The 20435-nt window shown below is 51.7% G+C and overlaps 1 protein-coding gene across 4 annotated transcripts in view; it reads left to right on the top strand.

The window, feature by feature from the left end:
- IRF2 (interferon regulatory factor 2) overlaps nt 1–20435 on the top strand; it is an 84502-nt gene that overhangs the window by 52936 nt on the left and 11131 nt on the right. For all 4 annotated transcript variants that reach the window (XM_066380156.1, XM_066380159.1, XM_066380158.1 and 1 more), the window contains exon 6: nt 9706–9823. In XM_066380156.1, coding sequence (XP_066236253.1) covers nt 9706–9823 — 118 coding nt within the window. The remainder of the gene's footprint in view (nt 1–9705; nt 9824–20435) is intronic.

The following is a 20435-nucleotide window of genomic DNA, read 5'->3' as shown; positions in this document are numbered from 1 at the left end:
AATATCCTGTGCAGAACTGCGGGTGAGTTTCAGCTGTTGGGTGAAGGGCAGACCCTGCAGTCTCCAACCCCTGGACCATCAGAGGGAAGATAGTCTGGTTCACGACGCTCTGTTTGCAGATGAAGAAACTGAGGCTTGAGAGAGTCGAGGAACATGGACCCAGAAGCTATGGGACATTTGGCCAAGGCCACTCTATTATTTAGAACTAAACTTAAAGGAGACACCCAAGTATTCTGATTTCTGATCTAGAATAACTGCTGAAGAAAAAAACTGGATTGTCCAGATAGTACGATCTTTAAAACACAAGCCAGTTACTCAAACTAGGAAGAAAAAAATATTAAAACTTATACTTCAGATAGAAAGCTAAACTTGTGAAGGTAGTTAAGAGTTGAGGGAAAACTTAGATAAATACATAATGTTTCAGACATATTGACTTCTGCGACAGGGAATAAATATTTTAGGCAGAGCATTTTAAAGAGCCATACCTCCAGTTTTATTTTCATTGTTTTTGTTTTTTACTTACTTTAAATATAACACAGTATTAAGCCCTGGTTTTGTTTTGTTTTTTACTGTGGAATAATTTTCTACACTCAAGAAGGAGACAAATGGATACAATTGACTCCGTAGACCATCGCCCCAGTTTCAGCATTCATCAGCTCAAGGCCATTTGATTTTTATTAGTTCTTCTACCTACTTCCCTATTCCGATAAAAAAAAATGGCAGATAGTCATTTCTTACCTACAAAAACAATTTCACGTGGTTTAACTCAATTTTTTCAAACAAATTCCAGATATATCATTTCTTCCATAAATAAGTATTTCACTGTATATCTTGAAAGATAGGTGGTGTTTAAAAACGCAGTGTCATGACTGCATCTGAAGGCACTGGCAGCAATTGCCCGTATCGTCAAATGCCCAGTCCGGGTTCAAGTTTTCAGTTGTCTCATAAATGTTATAATTTTTGGACCATCTGTTTATTTTAATCAAAATTCGTAGATGGTCTATACATTGTGATTTTTGGATATGTCTCAAGTGTTTTTTAATTTATAGGTTTCCCGTACATCACTTTTTAAAACATTTAAATTTTCCTTGTAATTGAAAAAACCTATTATGATTTCCATAGTTTGGAATATTTTAGGGCCAACTTTTTTTTTTTTTAAGTGTGAGGAGGGGAGACAGAGATACAGACTTCCACATGTGCCCCAACTGAGATCCACCCAGCAAGCCCCCTAGGAGTGATGCTCTGCCCATCTGGGGCCATTGCTCGACAACTGAGCTACTTTCAGTACCTGAGGCCAGGCTCCACAGAGCCATCCTCAATGCCTGGGGCCAACTTGCTCTGACCAATTGAGCCATGGCTGTGGGACAGGAAGAGAGAAGGAGAGAGAGAGGGTGTGGAGAAGCAGATGGTTGCTTCTCCTGTGTGTCCTGACTAGGAATCAAATCTGGGAAATTCACACACTGGGGTGATGCTCTACCACTGAGCCAACCAGTCAGGGCTTAGGCCTACATTTTGATTAGTGTTGTTTAGTCAGAAAAGTAGAGCTTCCCCACAAATGTGTAATTTTGAAGAACTTCCTACAATCTTCATTATGATTAGATCCTACTTCTGTTTTCACAGCTTCTAGCTCAGTGCCTGGTACAGAACAGATAATCAGTACAAATGGGATCAGTAAACACATGTGTGAGTGTTGGTGGACCACCACGTAGATGTATAAATCAATATAACATGTAGGGTAGGAGTGCAGGTTTTACATGAATGCAGATTTAATTTCATAATCTCAGTTAATGGAGAAATGATAATGGAGTAACAGATGCTCACTTTTCAACCAGCTTTCCTGAAACGTGGTCCACCATACTCCAGTGACGATCCAATGCCAATGATTATAAAACACATCATTATTTTATGTATCTCAAAGCAAGAAAAGCTGCTTGCAACAAAATTGTGACACATCATTGGTTTTCAGGGATGTGGAAATGTGCATCTTAGAAGTGACACGTGACGTTCTCATAAGTGCAGGGCCGTGGCAGTCACATCAGCAGTAGCGTTGTGTTCCTCGAGGCCACTCAGACGAGCAAGTCGGGGAAGGCACAGCCCTGGGCGGGGCTCGGTCGTCTCAGTCCAGGGAAGCAGGGAGAGAGGTCTCCTGTGAGGAGACCAAGGTGCAGGGCAAGTCCCATCCCAGCGGAGTGGCCATTGTGAAATCTTCCTGTGGCCAAGATGTGATTAATATCGGAAACCTCCCTTCAAAGGGACATTGTTCCTTCGGCAGAGGGCAGGTGACTCATCTTTGGAATTTAAATCTGCGTGCATCTGTCCGCCAGTGTAACCGTGGGTAAGGCCTCCCCAGTTCTGTGGCCTGTGACTGGGAATGCCCGAGTGTTCTCTTACTGTTTCTGGAGAAAGTCCACTCTCCAGGTTGTCTGGAAGTGTGTGAGGAGGCCCTTCTCCTCTCTGACCTAGCAATACGTTGCTTTTTGTTGTACGTGAAAACACCTGGGCTCTGAGTCAGTGTGTCCCGTGCAGTTGTGCCTCTGGATAGACTAGGTAGATTGCTTCCACTGAGGACATTTCGGCCTGTGTGTTGTCACTAGGTGTGAAAACTTGCTGTTGAAGCCGGCTCTTTCTCAACCTTCATTCAGTTCAAGGCGGATGGAGGTTTTAACCAGCCCAGGATGTTCCGAGTGCACGGGCCCACCCTCCGAACCTTTCCTGGGTCACTCAGGCAGTGTATCTCCGGGCCGTATGTTGTTGTCTCAGCTCCCTGAGACCCGAGGCCACTGACCGTGTAGTAGGCGCAGAAGTGCCGCCTCCGTGTTCCCTGATGTTCTCTTAGTGAGTGTATCCTAGGGACTCAGTGAGCTGTTTGCACGTGAACTAAAACCCCACCTGTGTGGAGGTAACTGGCTGTTCAAGGAAGTAAAGATAAGGAACGCAATAGTGAGTAATACTAGGTTGTACGTTATCAGTGCAGATATGTGTTTCAAAAATGTCACAAGGTCAAGATCAGTAAGGACAGAGTGAGTATAACAGAGGCGTGGTAGCTGGCGTTCTGGGGCCTCGACCAAGTGTTCGGCTCTCATGGTTACCTCCTCGAGTGCCCCCTGTGATGGGCAGGTCACCTCCCTTTTGCACACAAGGAACTGGAGACACAACACGGTTGAGTCATTCCCCCAGGTCACACAGTCATGGAGCTGCAGTTTCAATCCCGGTTAGTCCGACCCCAGAACCTGCGTCTTTCACCAGCTCGGTGCCTCCCAGCGCTCGGAGGCTGTGGGACCTGAGCCGGGGCCTGGGGGACAGCCCGGACAGAGGGAAGTCGTTCCCTTGCACCCCCTCCCCGGAGCATCCTACAATGAGGGCCTGGAGATTAGAGCTGCTGTGTGGCCTTCAGCGATGAGTCAGGAAACCGGCTGTAAGTAGAGCAGGAGCCTGTGTGAGGGAACAATGGGAAACAAACAGGTGGGCAGGGCGGATCAGAAACGAATCCTTCCTGCCCCAGAGTGTCCTTTGCAGACTAAAGATGCATGCTGTGAAACTATGAATCGCTGTCAGATCAAAGGATCGTTGTGTTGGGGGAGGTGGAGAGCAGAGTCTAGGACCTCCCAGGGCACTGGGGAGGGAGGCGGCTGGGCTGCCTGGGCTCTGAGTGCAGACCTCTGGGTAGACCTTGCAGAAGGCAGATAGTGGTTTAGCAGAACTCGCTAGTAGAGCTGGTGGCTCTCAGTGACTTGAGCCGGATTCAAAAACAACACGCTTCCGGTCACTGTTCCAGCGCAGCCTAGATGACCACCTGGCAGGGCCGATACTAGAGCAGTCCCTTCATTGGTCGCAGGAGGCGCTCAGTCCTTCAACCTCAATCAGACGGGGTTGGGGTGAGGGTGGTAGGAGGCAGAGCTCAGTCTGAAGAGTGACTGGCTCGGTAGCCTCTGTGGCTGATGCTGTGAAGGAAGGCGGAGGTGCGCTCCCTGGGGAAGAGGGGAGGAGTGTGATCGAGGTGCGCTCCCTGGGGAAGAAGGCAGTGTGATTGAGGTGCGCTCCCTGGGGAAGAGGAGGGGAGTGTGATCGAGGTGCGCTCCCTGGGGAAGAGGGCAGTGTGATTGAGGTGCGCTCCCTGGGGAAGAGGAGAGGAGTGTGATCGAGGTGCGCTCCCTGGGGAAGAGGGCAGTGTGATTGAGGTGCGCTCCCTGGGGAAGAGGAGAGGAGTGTGATCGAGGTGCGCTCCCTGGGGAAGAGGAGGGGAGTGTGATCGAGGTGCGCTCCCTGGGGAAGAGGAGAGGAGTGTGATCGAGGTGCGCTCCCTGGGGAAGAGGGCAGTGTGATTGAGGTGCGCTCCCTGGGGAAGAAGGCAGTGTGATCGAGGTGCGCTCCCTGGGGAAGAAGGCAGTGTGATCGAGGTGCGCTCCCTGGGGAAGAGGGCAGTGTGATCGAGGTGCGCTCCCTGGGGAAGAAGGCAGTGTGATCGAGGTGCGCTCCCTGGGGAAGAGGGCAGTGTGATCGAGGTGCGCTCCCTGGGGAAGAGGGCAGTGTGATCGAGGTGCGCTCCCTGGGGAAGAAGGCAGTGTGATCGAGGTGCGCTCCCTGGGGAAGAGGGCAGTGTGATCAAGGTGCGCTCCCTGGGGAAGAGGGGAGTGTGATCGAGGTGCGCTCCCTGGGGAAGAGGGCAGTGTGATCGAGGTGCGCTCCCTGGGGAAGAGGGCAGTGTGATCGAGGTGCGCTCCCTGGGGAAGAGGGGAGTGTGATGGAATCGCTATTTAAGGGAGGTTTTCTCACGGTGATAGGAAGGAATGCGGGGAGGAGAGACTGTGGTAGGAAGTTTGGATGAAAACGGTGGCAGTTGGACCAGAGAGGAGAGGAGGAGACCTTCCTCTGGAGAAGGGAAGAGGACACAGGCTGAAGACAGGAGTGGGTCAAACGGGAGGCCCTGCCTTTTCAGCCCTCATAGAGGGGATTGCTGGGAGGAGCACGTGCTTTGTGGAGAAGGATGAGTTTAACTTCGAACGGATTGAATATGAAATGACAGCCTCTACGGCAGGCGTCCCGGTAGGAAGCTGGCTCTGGCAGGTGGGTGGAGAGCTCGGGGAGGTGTTGGGGAGACGTGTGGTCCCTCACTCCAGGTGCTCTCGGGGGCCATGGAAACAGGTGCCTCTCCCACGGGGAAGCTGTAGGACGTGCAGACAGAGGCCCAAGGAGAAGACAAGAGAAGAGTGAGCCAGGCAAGGGGAAGCCGCAGCGAGAGTGGGGAGGGAGAGAATGAAGACGGTCTCGTTCCCGGGAAAGAAGGACAGGACGGAAGGTGTTTCGAGGACCAGGCAGGAAGCTTCAGCTTGTTTTCCTAGAGCTCCTGTCCCTGGTGGCCTCGTGGCCTCTGTGGTGTGCAGTGTGCATTCCCTGCATTACTTTGATGAAGGTCAGCTGTCAGCCTGACATTTTAGTCAGTAGAGAGACGTAAGGATGCTCTTAAATTTGGCTTCGAGGAGACTGACTGGCTTTGCACAGAATTCACTTATGAGGGTGGGGGGTGGGTTGGGGCGGGAAATGGTCTTATGACCATTATCTTTGGCCTTAGGGAAGGGACATCTAGACAAGGGACCGTGGCACAGGGATGAGACACAATGGGCTTGGAGCAACAGGATGAGTGACCCTTGCTGTCCTGTGACTCAAACCCTTCCAGCAAGCGTAGCTGGGGCCAACCAACACTGTATTACTTTAGAGGTCTCAAGAAGGCTGGCCCACCTCGGAACTCTGTCTTGTGAGGTTTGCTTTTTTTCTAAAATCACTTAAACTGTGGACCAAACCTTGGGTTTTTATAAGGAGAGAAGAAGTTCTTGGACATAACTGTTTGGCAGCGTTAATGCACCCCCGTCCCCCAGTGGGCTCTGAACCCAAGCAGTCTTTTCTTTTTTTTTTTTTCTTTTTTTTTTTTGTGGCGAGGTGAGGGGGTTAGAAACCAAGATGACCTGACTTAGAGCCTCTGTCTACAGTAAGAAAGGGAACAGAAAGAGCAGCCTGGTTTGGGATTGACCAGGCCCGGTTATGGAGAATCAGAGTGGGGACAGGGCAGGGGCAGCCACCACAGAGGAACAGGGGACACTGTGGACAAAGACCGTTCACGCCCTGGAGGGTGTCCGGGCACAGGTTCCACTGAGAACTGTACTTCCTGTGTTTATTTTGGGTCCCTTGCTGTAAATAAATAAGTAAATGTAGATAAGTAGGTAGGTAGATGGATGGATGGACAGATAGATACAGAGAGAGTGAGTTTAGGTGTAGATATTCCTATTCCAATCATTTCAACCCTGGCGATCAATGCGGTGACAGATGTCGCAGCCAGATCACCCTTGCATCCTATTCCAATCATTTCAAAACTTCCGGCTGAGTCCAGTGAGGATCCCTGTTGTTCTGTACCCGGTCAGAGACCTTTCAGGGAGGTGCCGGGTCCATTCACTCTACGGCTGACGGCGCTGTCCTCCAGAGTGATTGTGCCGTCAAGATGGTAGCACTGGCAACTTTGAGATGGACAGGTCGTTTTTGAAGTGCGGGATGGGAGGAGTGAAGCAGTGCTCAGCGGGGTCAGACTTGGTCTCCACTGGAGACTCCGCCATTCCGTTACAGAGGCAGTGCAGGACACCAGGCGGGCCTGGGGGGTCAGACTCGGTCTCCACTGGAGACTCCGCTGTTCCGTTATGGAGGCAGTGCAGGACACCAGGCGGGCCTGGGGGGTCAGACCCAGTCTCCACTGGAGACTCCGTTCCGTTACGGAGGCAGTGCAGGACACCAGGCAGGCCTCAGGGGTCAGCGGTGTTGCAGATCGTTCTGTCTCAGTCTCCGTTGGAACTGGTGGGCGACACAGGGTTGACTGAAACGGAAAGCTCCTGAAATCAGCCCAGGTTCCACGATCAGAGACAGAGTTCAGTTCCTGTGTGTCCGCAGGTTAAAAGCGGTGTGACCTCGGGTAATTAATTTAGTCTCTGAGTCATGGTTTTCTCGCGTGTAAAGTGATAAAAGTATCACTCGCCACTAATGAAACGGTAGGTCCTCTGAAACACTGAGAGGTCTTCAACTGAGAAATCAGAATAATGTAGGTTTTTAAATAGATGCAAGACTGACGGCCTCCTTACAGTTAGTTAAAAGAAAGCTAGACACGGAATGAGTAAAAAAAAATATAGCCGAGACGACAGAAGAGCCCCGTAACGTGGCAGTTCTTTCTGTAATCCCTTCAGATGCTCTGGAGCTGCTTTTGAGGGAGGACTGAGCGAGTGGACGTGATGGAGGCGTGGGCCAGACGGCAGGGACATGCAAAGGGGGCGTTGGGGAAACGGGGCGGAAGGAAGGAGTCCTCAGGAAGGTGGGGAGTCGCAGCAACATCACCTGCTCATCTCATCCGGAGGGAGGTGCAGGTGTCAGTGTGGCGCTGAGGGAAAGGGACGCGAGGAAAGGTCACTGAGTTGGGGCACGCAGAGTTGTGTCGGCGACCTTAGATAATCGCATTTTTAAAATAAGTGCCAGGTGCCTATTCACCACGTTTTAGTCTGCACCGATCTTGGTGACGTGGGTCCTGTTGTTGTCTTCCATGCCGGGAGAGAGGCTTGAAGAGGTTCAGTACAGTCCTGGGACTGGTGAGAAGTGGAGGAGCCAGGCGTTGACCTCAGGTCTGAGCGACGTGTCCGCGCAGCTCGGGCCCAGGGAGCCGGATACTGGGTGTCTGCAGCCGAGTGGCGGGGGGACCGCAGGCTCCAACTCGGGGCGCTGGGCGAAGGCGGGGAAGGCAGGCAGGGGCTCCTGCAGAAGTTTGGCTGGAAGGGAAGAGAAAAGATGGTGACTCAAGTCACCAGCAATTGGGTTTTCCCCAGAAAGGACAGACTCCTTATGTGGAACTTGTAAAAGAAGGAAAGTGCTAGAGGCCTCAGGAGAAGGGGTGACGGTCCTGCCCAGTGAGACTGTCCCCGCACCTTCCTTAACGCTCGCCCTTGGTTGCCATCTGGTCAACCACACAGTGTACGATTTTTGTTTGTTTTTAGAAATGAGTTGTCCAGTGAAGTGGTGTGTTTGAACTTAGTTACTGTGGGTAGGAGTTTGCCAGGTGGGGTCATGAAGGAGGAAGTCATTTCTCCCTCCTTCTCTGTGTGACTTCCCTAAGTCTCTTTGTGTGTGTGTGTGTGTTGGGGGGGGGGGGTTGTCACTGATTCCAAGTAGCATATAAATAAATTGATAAAAGTGCCCCATGTGCCTTAGAGGTGTCCAACATTCTGGGTTTTTCAAAGCACAGTCATGGCGGCCTCACGTGATCTCCGTCCCGTCCAGTGCTTTCCGCCCTTCACCCTCCTCTCCAGCGTGGTTTCCCAAAGGACTCGTCCTGTGTGGCTTCCTTTTGTGTGTGTGTCTGGCTCCACTGCTGTCACAGACACACGTGCAGTCTCACTTGGAAAAGCAGCTCTCCCGCCGCGGTGCGGGCCGTGCGCACGTCCCCCGGGACCGGCTCTCCCGGGGTTGGCTGGCGCCCTCGAAGCGCGGAGGGTTCCAGCGCGCCCCCGACTGCAGCAGCTCCCGGGAGCTCTCCTAAGGAGAGGGAGAGGGGCCCCACTGTTTCAGCCGCGTGAACGCGCAGCCTCCCGGGCGGCAGGGCAGGGGCCGTGCAGGCACTCGAAGGGCGTCCCGACTGCAGCAGCTCCCGGGGGCTCTCCTAAGGAGAGGGAGAGGGGCCCCACTGTTTCAGCCGCGTGAACGCGCAGCCTCCCGGGCGGCAGGGGGCGGGGCGCGCAGGCACTGGAAAGGCGTTCGTGTGGAGCTGTGGGTGGGCTTGCTCCACGTCCCTCCATTGGGGGAGGGGGGCTTTGGCCCTGAGTCTGGCCCTGTTAGCAGCCGCCCACTCAGGGCAGGTTGTTCAAGTAGCCAGAGTCCAGGGCAAACCTTTTCTGAGAAAAAATGTATCCACAGCATCCTCTGGGCTCCTAGGTTGAGGCATTTTCCTTAGAAATAATTGTTAAAGAGGAAGTAGCATGATTCCTCTCTTTGAGAGAAAGCCAAGCACTGGGTCTTCTAAGCACCCCCCCCCCCCACCCCTTCCACCAAGAGAAGGAAGACTTGTCATCGAGGCACATGACACTCTACACCAGGGGTCCCCAAACTACGGCCCGCGGGCCACATGCGGCCCCCTGAAGCCATTTATCCGGCCCCCGCCGCACTTCCGGAAGGGGCACCTCTTTCATTGATGGTCAGTGAGAAAAGCATAGTTCCCACTGAAATACTGGTCAGTTTGTTAATTTAAATTTACTTGTTCTTTATTTTAAATATTGTATTTGTTCCTGTTTTGTTTTTTTACTTTAAAATAAGATATGTGCAGTGTGCATAGGGATTTGTTCAGTTTTTTTATAGTCCGGCCCTTCAACGGTCTGAGGGACAGTGAACTGGCCCCCTGTGTAAAAAGTTTGGGGACCCCTGCTCTACACAGATAGTTCCGCAGCTCTGCTCAACCCTGGAGTACTGCCTGCAGGTGGAGGCGTTCAGAAGGCAAGCAGATGCACTGTTCCTATTTCCTCCAAGGAGGAGCTCCACGTGGAAATGTGCTCCCCAGGCTCCAGGCTGATTGGGCGAGTGAGGGAATGAAGTCACCCTGGCACGAAAGAAAGCAGCCAGGGTAGGGTTTAAGCTGAGGAAAGGGAGAAAAAAGGAAGTGGTCTCAATTCTTTTTTCTTTTCTTCTTCCTAGCAAGAACCAGTTGAGTCATCTTTGGGGCTTAGTAATGGAGTAAGTGATCTTTCTCCTGAGTATGCGGTCCTGACTTCAGCTATAAAAAATGAAGTGGATAGTACGGTGAACATCATAGGTAAACTGTTTTTGACATCTCTTTTTATATATATATATATACACATGGACAGCCCTCTGGGGTTTTAAAACGTGATTTGAAAAAAGTCACTGGGAGGGGGCCTTGGAACCATCTCAGAATGCAAGTTCTGGTCCCCAGCTGCAAGGCTAAAAAAGAAAGATTTTGGAGGGTCAGACAAAGGGACCCGGAGGGCTCAGCCTCAAGGAAACAGGCTGAGAGTAACCTCCCTGGAGAGCCCAGGGAGGCGAAGGGTTTTATTTCCCCAGTGGCTGATGATTAGCAGTTCTCAGTTGTTCAGTGACTGCTCACGTGGGCAAAGCTGTTTATTTAACTTGGAAACAAGGAGCGGGGAGACTTCCTTCAGCACCACAGTGGCACTCCTCTTAGCAGATGAAGACCCTGGGGCACAGAGACATGTTGCCAAAGGGCACAGTTTGGTTCCACGGAGAGGTTTGAGCACCATCGATATGCCAGACTCGGCCCCATGAGCAAGAACTGAACTAGGCTGGGGAACAAGGCAGCCCAGTTCTGGGTTCCCCAGAAGGAGACAGTAAACAAACCACAGATAACCAAGGCTGCAGAGGAAGAGAGTGGAGAGGAGAGAGGGTCAGGGACTGGGTTTAGACTGGAGGCTTCTCCAGGGAGTGGCGGTGCCCCTGCAGCCGGGTGGGTGAGGAGGGCCCTGCAGGGCAGGCCTGGGGGCTGGCCCAGAAGGAAGGCCAGGGTGACTCAGCACCACGGGGCCCTGTGGGGCCCTTCGGAGAGGGTGGCAGAAGAGGTCACAGGGGGTCTTTGCGGGGCCATGGGAAGGAGGTTGGGTTTTCTTTCCAAAATGCGGGAGGGTGTGTTTCAAAAAAAAACTATACTTTTAAAAAATGTCAAGTATAACAGTCAAGTGCACAGATGATTGACATGCAAACACAATGTAAGCACCGTTTGGAGATTCTTGGCCAGGAGGGCGACAAGGGTGAGTCACATCTCAATGAGGTCGCTGCCATGTTGTCATGAATGGTTGGTGGGGACTCTGTGTCACTGCGGAGGCCCGGCCCCAGGCCGGAATCCAGCGGTGGGCTTGGCCCTCAGGTACCTTTTGTTCACTGAGCTTTGCTGTCCACTGTAGACAGCATGACGCTGGGTGGGAACCAGAGAGATACCAGCGGGACTGGCAGGGCTTGCCTGGGCGGGCCTCCTGCCGGGCCCCCCCATGGCTGTTCTCAGCTCGATATGGCTGGGAGGTCGCAGTGGCTGAGGATGTCAGTCACCTTCGTTCCCCTTGGTCTGGGAGTTGTAGGGGGGGCCACGTATGCAGGGCGCCCCTTGAGCAAGGCGGTGGGGGTCTGGCTGGACGCGGAGAGGAGGAGGAGCGGGTGCGTTGAGGGCAGGCTGGCCTTGCCCCCCCCCCCCATGCTCACGTTACTCTGGGCTGTCTGTGTGGAGTTCACAGTCGTTCTGAGCTGAGAGAGGCCATCAGGGTCCAGCGTCCTTGTCACTGCCCCTCTGCAGTGAGGCTCCTGGCCTGACCAGAAGCCCAGCTGTCCTCCCCCGGGTCCCCCCCTTCCAAGCCCTCAGGCCTTCACCACCCTCTCGTCGGGGCAGCAGCGGGCTTTTATTTACTTAGGTTGAGTCTCAGTCTGTAACTTCACAGTCAGGATACTGTTCTTTGCCCCTGCTGTGATGGGCGCCACCGGGGCGTGGTACTGACTTAGCCATTACTTCTGGGGCCCAGACGCATGCAGGTTTGGTTAGGAACTACCTATTAGAATTATGTGATTCTCTTCCTCAGCTCAATAATAAAATAATAATGGGTGGCAGTCAGATGAGTTGGAATACCCCTTTCGTTGTCGTTGGTGGCTGATGCAGGTATGTAATTATCTGCGATGTGGCTCCACACGAGTATTTTGAAGAATGGGTCACCTGTGGTCATTGCTGACAGCCGCGCTGCCTCCGACGGTAAACCCTTCGCAGGGCTTTTGTCTGCATCCTGTGACCCTCGATGCCCCGTCTTGGTGATGGGTGGGTGGGTAGCGGTGACCGGGCCTCCACTTCCAAGGCCACCGTGGAATGGGAACCTCCTGAAACTTGCTTTATTTCAAACGACACCTTTTTTTTTTTTTTTTTTTTTTGCTTTCAGTTCACTTGTTTCTAAACCCAGAGTTCGTTTCAGTTTTGTACGAGGCACCCAGCTGAAAGCTTCCAGAGCTTTCCATTCCGCCGCTGGGAGCACACCTTGCTGAGGTTGGAACCGGGGCGGAAATGAGCGGTTCACGTGACAGCAGTGTGTCTTCACGGTGTCCGTAGGCTCTCAGCTGGGCCAGATGGTTGACAAATCGTTAACGTAATCCAGCAGAGACTGGCCCCCTGGCCCGGTCCATCCGGGACAGGGTGGCCGGTGTGTCGGGGGTCCGGGCGGCGTGTGGAACGTGAAGTGCCCTGTTTGCCCTGGCGAATGAGCTCGTGCTGGACTGCTGGGTTTTACTTGAGTTCTTGCCACAGATCATAACAGGAAAGCACGTGCACACACACGTGCAAACACACACACACGCATGCACGCACACTTGCAGTTGTCAGTGGGCTGTATCCAGGTCTTGCCTTGCAGCCCCTAACACCCCAGGGCCCCTTCCCATTAGGCTGGCTGGGCACAGCAAAAAGGAGCACGACTCTCTGTGTTCAAGACACAAACGTCTTTTAAGGTCCCGTCTCTCCCTGCGGTTAGAGGCACAAGTTAGCAGCCCCACCCCCTACCCCCAGACCTGTCCCTGCTTTCCCTTTAAGAGGAAGGAGAAAACACGCCTTATTTTTCTTTTTCCTTTTCTTCAGCGCTGTATTATTTCGTGTGCGGTAACTTCTGTTTTTCGGGGGCGGACTGTGGTCCGCTGGCGCAGTGCCCGGGTGGGCCGCGCTGTTGCTGAACCGCATTGAACAGGTCTCCAGGCCGGAGTGAGAGGTTTGCAGGTGCCGGCGGTCTGTCAGACTTGCCTGGGCAGTGCTTTATAACTCCATTGTGTTTCTTGATAAAAGGTAACCCCACCCTTCAGTAAAGCCAAGATTGCCACGAAAAAGGGAGGCTATTCATTATACCCTGAAGTCAAGCAATCCTGTGTGACTACCCATACAGAAATTAGGAAGCAGTGTCATTGGACTTTGTCTGGATTTTTTTTTTTTTTTGGCTGCCCAAAATACATCTTATAGAATGAACTTTTTTTTTGGTAATTGTTTCCACATTTGACTAACTTTAAGCGTTGATTAGGTCCTTAGGCAGGCTTGAATACTCAGGTGTCCACAGGAAGGATGGAAGTTGCAGAACAGTGATTCACAACATAGAGACCCCCCCCCCAGGACCCCCGCAGGGCCTCTGGCACCAGAGGTGTCTCCAGGCTGTGGAACTGCATCTTCAGTTTTCCCAGCTCCTCTGTTCCTTGTTGTTTTTGCCACTTTTCCTGGTGCTTAAGATGCAAAAATAATAATAACAATAATGCCATCTATAAGATAAAGGGTAGTTTTGGGTGGAATTTTAGCGGGACGGCACCCCCTCTTAAGAGCGAGTGAGAGAAGGTCCCTGGGTTGTCTGTGCCCCATGCGCTGTCCTGGGAGCACTGAGCTGTGTGTGCACCACCCCCCCACCCCCCAGGAGCAGGGGCCAGAGACGGGACAGGTGTCCAGGTTCCCCAGGACCCCTAGAAAGCTCGGAACGATGTGGAACTCTATGTGAGAAGTGAACCAAGGTATCACCCTATGCCTAGCCTCCGAACCAGCACTACACCTTACTTTCCTCCAGCGCACCGCCTCGGAAAGCCTGGTCACAGAGGTGGGGCTACCTGGCTCGCTCTCTCTGTCACCGGGTGCAGCCGGCAGCCCCGGCTGCCGGTGGAGTTTGGCTGTGGTCTTTTCAACTTTCGAAGTTTTTGTTTACCCAAGACACCGGCTGACTCTTTATGAGGCTATATATATTTTCTCCTCCCCCCTCCCCCTCCCCCTCCCCCTCACTTATAATTAACCTGAAATCCTGTCTTCCTGCGTCTTGTCCTGTCATCTTGTCATGTCCTTGTGTTTCCCAAATCCTTCCCTTCTGTTTCTGAAACTCCTCCCAGTCACCTCCTCTCTGCTTTCATTCTCTCCCCTCCCCATCCCTCCTCCACACTGAGCGATTAAAAAAGAAAGTGCCAGTCTCACCAGGACAAAGACCGGGAGTCTCCCTCATGCCCCAGGGGCCTGGTTCCTGCCTACCTCTTTTATACTTGTGATTGAATCTGAATTGTCCTGCACAATGCGCCTTCCGTGGGCCCAGGCAGAGAGAAAGCCGGCTGCTTGGGAGTTTCCAACACAGCCCAGTGAGTGTAGTTCCACCGGTCAATTCAAGCTGCCAGCCCCAGAAGTCGGACCCAGACTTCTGCTCCCAGACGGTTGAGCCTTGAGACATATTGTTGAACTCGACTTGAGTTTTGCTGGGACGAGGTATCTGCTCCCCTGTTTGTGGTGCTGTTTTCTCTGGCGGTGGGGCCGGAAGAGTACGAGCGAGCGCCATGTCAGTCACCCTCTTGCCCCACCTGGCGCCTGCACCCACCTGCTGCGGGCGGGGACAGCCTGCCCTGTGAGGACAGCGCTCCCTTCTCTGCACTGACTGGCCCGCACACTCTCTCTCTCCGGCCACTGCTCTTGGGCTCCTGAGCCAAACGAGGGCCGTGTTTTAGTTGAATATTATTATTATTACTTAAGTACAGTAGATCAGAAGTTAAAACACTTGGCTTCTAGACCTAGCTCTGCAGTGTTTTACTTACTGTGTGATCTTGGGCAAATCCCCTAACCTTGCTGAGACTCAAGTTTCCTCATATGTAAAGCAGAGAGATAATAACACCGACCCTGCCTCCCTCGCAGGGTTGTTACGAGGATCAAAAGCGTGTAACGGAAAAGTCACTGTGTGGCTATCAGATAGTAAAACATATACTATCTATCATGATTATGACGATGCTCTCATCAAAATATATTGAAAATATATTTGAGTGAGGAAAGTAGCCTCCCTTTTGTGCTGTGTCATCGGGGCTGATAGTAACAGTTTCAAATCTCAAAACTTTCAGATCGGGTCAAGAATGAATTTCCACGGGACCATGTGACGGCCTGGTAGTAGATGCCCTCCTTCACAAGCTTTATTCTTGACTCTGCAGCTGCCTGGCAACGTGGACGATTGATCCAGCCCCCCCCCCCCCCCCCCCCCCGGGTTTCAGCTCTTTTCGGCTGTAAAGCCGTTCCTTTTCGCGTCCGATAGTCTCCACTTTTAATAAGAGCTTTCTCTGGGGCGTGGGGGGGCCACGGCTTTCGATGGCGGGGCCCTACCTTAAGTCAACAAGTGTTAATAAAGCCAGAATGACCTTTGAAGGAATCAAGCCGGTTCATCAGTAACCAGCCATTAATATTGTTGCAGTTCTCAGCAGCTCCGTCCTGATGAAACTGCATCCCTGTGGGGGACTCTCTTCCCCGAGTGCTGACCTTCATAAGCTAGAAGATCTTAGTGGGCTTCTAGCTCCCCTGACCTTTGGAAGACGTCCGTCCCTTGGCATCTGATGTAGAGCTGGGGGAAAAGCAATTTCATTATTGGTTATGAGCCCAGAGTCTCATTAAGGTGAGAATCGAGGGTTTTCATCCTAGGAGGGGCTTAGAAAGGCAAGAGTTGCTCGGTTTGAACTCATTCACTCTGTCTGTTAGGAAGACCTGGCTGCGAAGGACTCCAGTTGGGCTTCGGGGTCAGGAAGAGCTGAACTTGAGTCCTGGTTCTGCCACTTAACTGACTGACTGACCTTGAGTTTGTTACTTAACTCTCCCTCATGTCTGTCCTCGTGTCTGAAATGAGGGTGATGATCGTACCTTCCTCGTGGGGTGTGGGGTCCTGTAGGGGAGCCTGGGGGGAGGCAAAGCTAATCCTGCAGGGGATGTTAGGTTTTGTTCTTATTATTATTATCTATCGGGATACTCGAGCATCTACCGGGCTGCTGCTTGTGACCTTATTAGCTGTAGCAGATTGCTACAAAGTTTGCTTATTCTTGTGACTTTTCAGTTGTCATGATTCAAGTTATCGTGTGTGTTGTCAGTTGGGGCAAAGATTGAAATGAGTTCACATAGAGAGAGAGACACACACACACACACACACACACACACGATTAATTAGGGAGGGGGCTGCGGCACAGTCAGAGAACATGTCCAATGCTGGGATTTCCCTGCTTCTCTCTTGGGCTTGCGACTCCTGAGTTGGAAAGTTCTAAAGTGTCCATAGTGATGTTCAGGTGGAGACAAGTGGTTGTTCCTGCCCAAGGCATAAAGCCACACACCGAGCGGGTGGTTGGCCTTAAAGATACTGTAATGATATTAACTGGGGGTCCAGATGGTAGCCCGGGAAACAAAGACTTCCTTTTGAATCCCCGTCACCAGCACTCAGAAGAAGAGGGGTAAGGGAGTCAAATCTGTGGTGACAGAAGGAGACGAGTCTTTGGGTCAAGGGCAGGCGATAGCGTAGACACATGTGGTGTTATTATAAAGCTGTACGCCGGAAGTTGACATAATGTTTTTAACCAACATTGCCCCAATAAATTTTATTTGGAAAATTGAGTAGGGGCGCTTATCTCTCCGCTTTTGCCTTAAGTGGAATACATTAAGCGGAACACAGCAAAAGTAACCCCGTTGGGGCGTACAATACGATGAATTTTGACAGATGCACTCTGTTGTGTAACCACCACTGCTGTCGAGATGTAGGACGTTTTGAGCATTCCAGGTCATTTCCTTCCCCCTGCATGCAGCGTCTGGACCTATGGGTTGCTATGTCTTTCTCACACTCCTTCTAGATCTAATCAGGTGCACTTGCTAGAGGTCTTGAAAATTCCTAGAAAACATGCATTGTTAAATCCGGTGTTTGCAAGTGGCCGTGGACCCCTGGAGGCCTCGGCTCCAGTGAGGGAGCCTGGGTCTGTCCGTCCACTCCTCTGTTGGTTTCCTCAGCGGGGGGCTCACTGAGCTGCTCTGGGCAAGGCAGGACCATCTGCCCCCCCCCCCAGGTCCGCCACCCTCTCACGGGCCCCAGCAGGACTGGGAGATGACACTCCAGTAAAAACCTAAGGAAAGATAGATGGAATTGACTTGCAGTGCGAGGCAGAGAGTCAAGAACGGTCACAAGGTCGTGTCACATTGTAGTTTTAGCTCAACATCGGGGACAGTGAGTGAGAGGCTCTCGGCAAAGAGAGGTCAGTCTGTTCTGGGGTGGTCAGAAAAAGGCTCTGAAAAAACAGAGGCATTGTGATCCTGCCCGCTGTCCTCCCTCTCCGCCCCCCCCCCCCAACTCCGCGTCACTGCCCCATTGAAGCCTTTGATTCCTCGGACTGGAAAAAACACTCCACTTCCTCAGCTCTCGTCACACGGCCTCTCCCTGCTTCCCCGTCTCTCTCTCTTCACGTCTGGGCTAAACTCATTCTCCCGTTATTCCGTGTGGCCCCCAACCCGCCCGGACTTCTCACACACCGGGTCCCTGGCCAGAGTGGTCTCGCTGCCCCTCCCCATCCTTGACAAGAATGTCTTGCACCAAGTAGGTGCTCAGTAAATCTTTCTTCGTTGAATCACAGACCTGGGTATTATGGGGAAAACAGGGAGGGAGAGAATTCTTGGTCAGAACAAAGGGATATAATCAGAAAGATGCTTGAACTGCTGCCCCTTGTTGCTACATCTAGTTAGCTTGCGCTCTATTTGGAACGATGGTGCAAAAGAGAGAGATGAACTTTGCAGTATGTGGAGTTAAAGTGGCTTTCGTATAAGTCACATTTATACAAGATCTTAATTGCCTGAGCGTGGGTATTGCTTATACCCACCCCCTCCTCAATCTCTCTCTCTCTCTCACACACACACACACACACACACACACACACTCTTACACCCTGTTAGGGTTCTGTCTCCACCCACTGCTTCTGAGGACTTGGGAAATCTCATTTCCCTGCTGTTTTATTTTATTTGGGAGCAGAGGCAGAAGAAACTTGAGAGAGGTCAATGTCGGCGCTCAGTCTGTGTCTAGTGAGCTGCATAATTGATGTTCTCATGCTCAAATAGATAGTCTAAAGGATAAAATAAGAGTTTGGGAGTCTGCCGGCCAGATTTAGCCTGGCCTGCCTTTTTAAAAATTTTATCCCATCCAGGAAAAACCCAAGCAGCATCCAGTTTCCCTTCCCTTCTGTGTGCCGCGGCTAGTGGACGCTTTTCTCACATCCTGCAGTCTCCTCTCACAGCCTCTGTGGGGCCTCTCCTGTCTTCATCACAGAACTCGTGAGTTCTCGCTCCTCCTAAAACACTCCCTGAGCTGAAACCAGGTACTGTTATCCCTGCCTTATGCTGGTCATTTCATCACACCCCCCCCCAAAAAAAAATGCAACCAAAACAGGTTCTCAGTTATAAACAAAAGCACTCGAGCAATTAAGATACTGGGAGCAGTGAAAACAGGAACTCATCCACGAGGCTGCGTTTGCGAGGAGACGGGAATGTGGCCGCCTTGCTGCCCGACCCGAACGTTTTGCAGATGGCCGCGGAAATGTCGGAGGCAAAGGGCATTGCGTGTAATCCAAACTGTGACTTTGGACAAGTCATTCTCCTTCTCTGTGCCTGAATTTCTTTATGTATAACAGGATAGTGATACTTTTCCCTGTCATGTTCCCTGGTATAAAAATATTAAAATAACTTACACGTGACGCATAGGTACACCATTGATTCTGATGGCAAAGTGCTGAGACCCTCGGGAAAGCAATGTTATTCTCATTTGTTGATTGGTGTCAGTTTCCAGGTACATTCCATCTCATTAATTTTAGCCAGCCGAAATATAAGGTCAGCTCTGTATAAAAGTAGGGCATTAGGGGCATTGAAATTAAAGCCACGATGAACTGTTACTCCATACCTATCCGTCAAAACGGCTGAAGGAAAATCATGGCGCCGCCACCACCAGCTGGTGAGCACGTGCCTGAGTTAGATGAGCCGTCCGCTGGAGGTGGGGGTGGGAAATGGTGCAGCCACTCTGGACCGCAGTTTGGCAGCATCTTGTAAAACTGGACGTGTAATTGCCACACGATCCGGCAACTGCCTTTTTGGACATTAATCCCAGAGAAATAGGAACCTAGGTTTATACAAAACCTGTGCACAAACGTCCATCGCAGCCTTATTTGTAATAGCCAAAGAATGGAAATGACCCAGAAATCCTTGGGAGGGTGCTGAGCTGGACCGGGGGACATCCGGCCCAGGGACTGCTGCTCGGCAGTGAAAAGGAAGCAGCTAGTGCTGCACACAGCCTGAACGAATACATCTCTGGGAACTGTGCTGCACACAGCCTGAACGAATACATCTCTGGGAACTGTGCTGCACACAGCCTGAACGAATACATCTCTGGGAACTGTGCTGCACACAGCCTGAATTAATGCATCTCTGGGAACTGTGCTGCACACAGCCTGAACGAATACATCTCTGGGGACTGTGCTGCACACAGCCTGAACGAATACATCTCTGGGAACTGTGCTGCACACAGCCTGAACGAATACGTCTCTGGGGACTGTGCTGCACACAGCCTGAACGAATACATCTCTGGGAACTGTGCTGCACACAGCCTGAACGAATACATCTCTGGGAACTGTGCTGCACACAGCCTGAACGAATACATCTCTGGGAACTGTGCTGCACACAGCCTGAACGAATACATCTCTGGGAACTGTGCTGCACACAGCCTGAACGAATACATCTCTGGGAACTGTGCTGCACACAGCCTGAACGAATACATCTCTGGGAACTGTGCTGCACACAGCCTGAATGAATACATCTCTGGGGACTGTGCTGAGAGAAAAACAACAACAACAACAAACCGATCTTAGAAGATGACGGAGTGAGTCTATTTCTGACACATCCTTGAGATGACAAAAATGAGAGGAATGGGAAACAGATGAGTCAGCGTCAGGGAGCAGAGGTGAGGGGAGGCGGCCGAAGGAAGGTAAACATGGTTACGACAGGAGAACGTAGGAGAGGCGTGTGACGACCGGGGTGGCGGGTGTGGGAAGCTACATATATGATCCAGTCGCACAGAACTAAGCACACCCACCCGCCCAAGAATACAAGTGAGACGGAAGGGGTCTGGACAAGAGGCACGGACGGTTGTCAGTGTTCTGACCGGGTGCTACGGTTCCGCTCGGAGTGAGCACGGGAGGGAACTGGGGTCAGGGGCCCCCACGACCTCTCTCGGTTATCTCTTAGGCCTGCTTGTGAATCTGTCATCTTCTCAAACTTAAAAAGTTTCATTTTGAAAAAATGAGGCAGGATTCAGAGCCAGGTGGTCAGAATTCATCTTGTCCGTGTTGTGGGGGGTCGGCGCTCCTCATGTGTGTTAGGACTGGGAAACCATTCTGTTCAGAGGCGGAGTAAGGTCGGTTGAGGCCCCGGGCACAGAAGAAAATATTGGGCCCCTTAAAAAGAGAGAGAGAGAGAGAGAGAGAGAGAGAGAGAGAGAGACAGGGAAAATAAAAACACATGTTAACCATATTTTTAAATAAATAAAAAATATTATGTACTGTTAATGTTAAAATTGCGCAGATGAAACCAAACTTGGTGTCATTAGAAA

This window comes from Saccopteryx leptura, chromosome 4 (assembly GCF_036850995.1).
Source record: "Saccopteryx leptura isolate mSacLep1 chromosome 4, mSacLep1_pri_phased_curated, whole genome shotgun sequence".
Lineage (NCBI taxonomy): Eukaryota > Metazoa > Chordata > Mammalia > Chiroptera > Emballonuridae > Saccopteryx > Saccopteryx leptura.
Note: the sequence above shows the minus strand (reverse complement) of the source record. Positions and strands in the feature narration are given on the sequence as shown.